This window comes from Corvus brachyrhynchos, unplaced genomic scaffold (assembly GCF_000691975.1).
Source record: "Corvus brachyrhynchos isolate BGI_N302 unplaced genomic scaffold, ASM69197v1 scaffold496, whole genome shotgun sequence".
In the NCBI taxonomy this organism is placed as follows: Eukaryota; Metazoa; Chordata; class Aves; order Passeriformes; family Corvidae; genus Corvus; species Corvus brachyrhynchos.
This window is the reverse complement of record NW_008238650.1, coordinates 44,650-45,527: the sequence shown is the minus strand read 5'-3', so window position 1 is coordinate 45,527 and position 878 is coordinate 44,650. Positions and strand designations below refer to the sequence as shown.

General features: G+C 60.1%; 1 protein-coding gene across 1 annotated transcript in view; it reads left to right on the top strand.

Annotated features, from left to right (window-relative positions):
• Nucleotides 1–607: 607 nt before the first annotated feature.
• Nucleotides 608–878, top strand: part of SDHC (succinate dehydrogenase complex subunit C) — a gene marked incomplete at its 5' end in the record, with an annotated part of 8,304 nt that continues 8,033 nt past the window's right edge. Inside the window, 1 exon segment of the mRNA XM_017737662.1 lies at nucleotides 608–798. Coding sequence (XP_017593151.1) covers nucleotides 608–798 — 191 coding nt within the window.

The window sequence follows — 878 nt, the reverse complement described above, 5'->3', positions numbered from 1 at the left end:
TCCCCCCGTGTCACCCCCAATTCCAAATCCCATCCCAAAATCCCAAATCCCATCCCAAATCCAAAATCCCGTCCCAGATTTCTTCCCAAATCCCAAATCCCCAATCCCCAATCCCCTTCCCCGTCCGAAATCCCGTCCCCAATCCCGTCCCAAATTCCGTCCCAAAATCCCAAATCCCAAAATCCCATCCCAAATCCAAAATCCCTTCCCAAATCCCAAATCCCTTCCCAAATCCCATCCCAAATCCCTTCTCCTCTCCATCCCAAAATCCCCTCTCCCCCGTCCCAAATCCGCTCTCCCACTCCTCCCCGATCCCAAATCCCCGATCCCCCATCCCAAAATTCCCTGTCCATCCCCAAATCCCCGATCCCAAATCCCCTCTCCCCGATCCCAAATCCTCTCTCCCGCTCCTCCTCATCCCAAATCCTCCTCCCCCATCCCAAATCCCCAATCCCAAATCCCTTCTCCATCCCCAAATCCCCCATCCCAAATCCCCTCTCCCATCCCAAAATCCCTTCCCCATCCCAAATCCCCTCTCCCATCCCAAATCCCCCATCCCAAATCCCTCCCCCATCCCCTCTCCCCGATCCCAAATCCCCTCTCCCATCCCAAATCCCCTCTCCCGCTCCCGCCCATCCCCCGGCCCCTTTTTTGGGGGATCCCCCGGATCCGGCCCCGATCCCGTTGGGATTTGGGGCTCCCCGGGACGTTCCCGATCCCATTTCCCCCCTTCCCTCCCAGGGCTTTGGGGCGCCGCTGCCTCCTGACCCCGCTGGGGCCCGGCCCCGCCCTGCGCCAGTGAGTGACTGGGGGAACTGGGGGGGAACTGGGAGGGGCTGGGGGAGACTGGGAGGGATTGGGGGGATTGGGAGCTATTG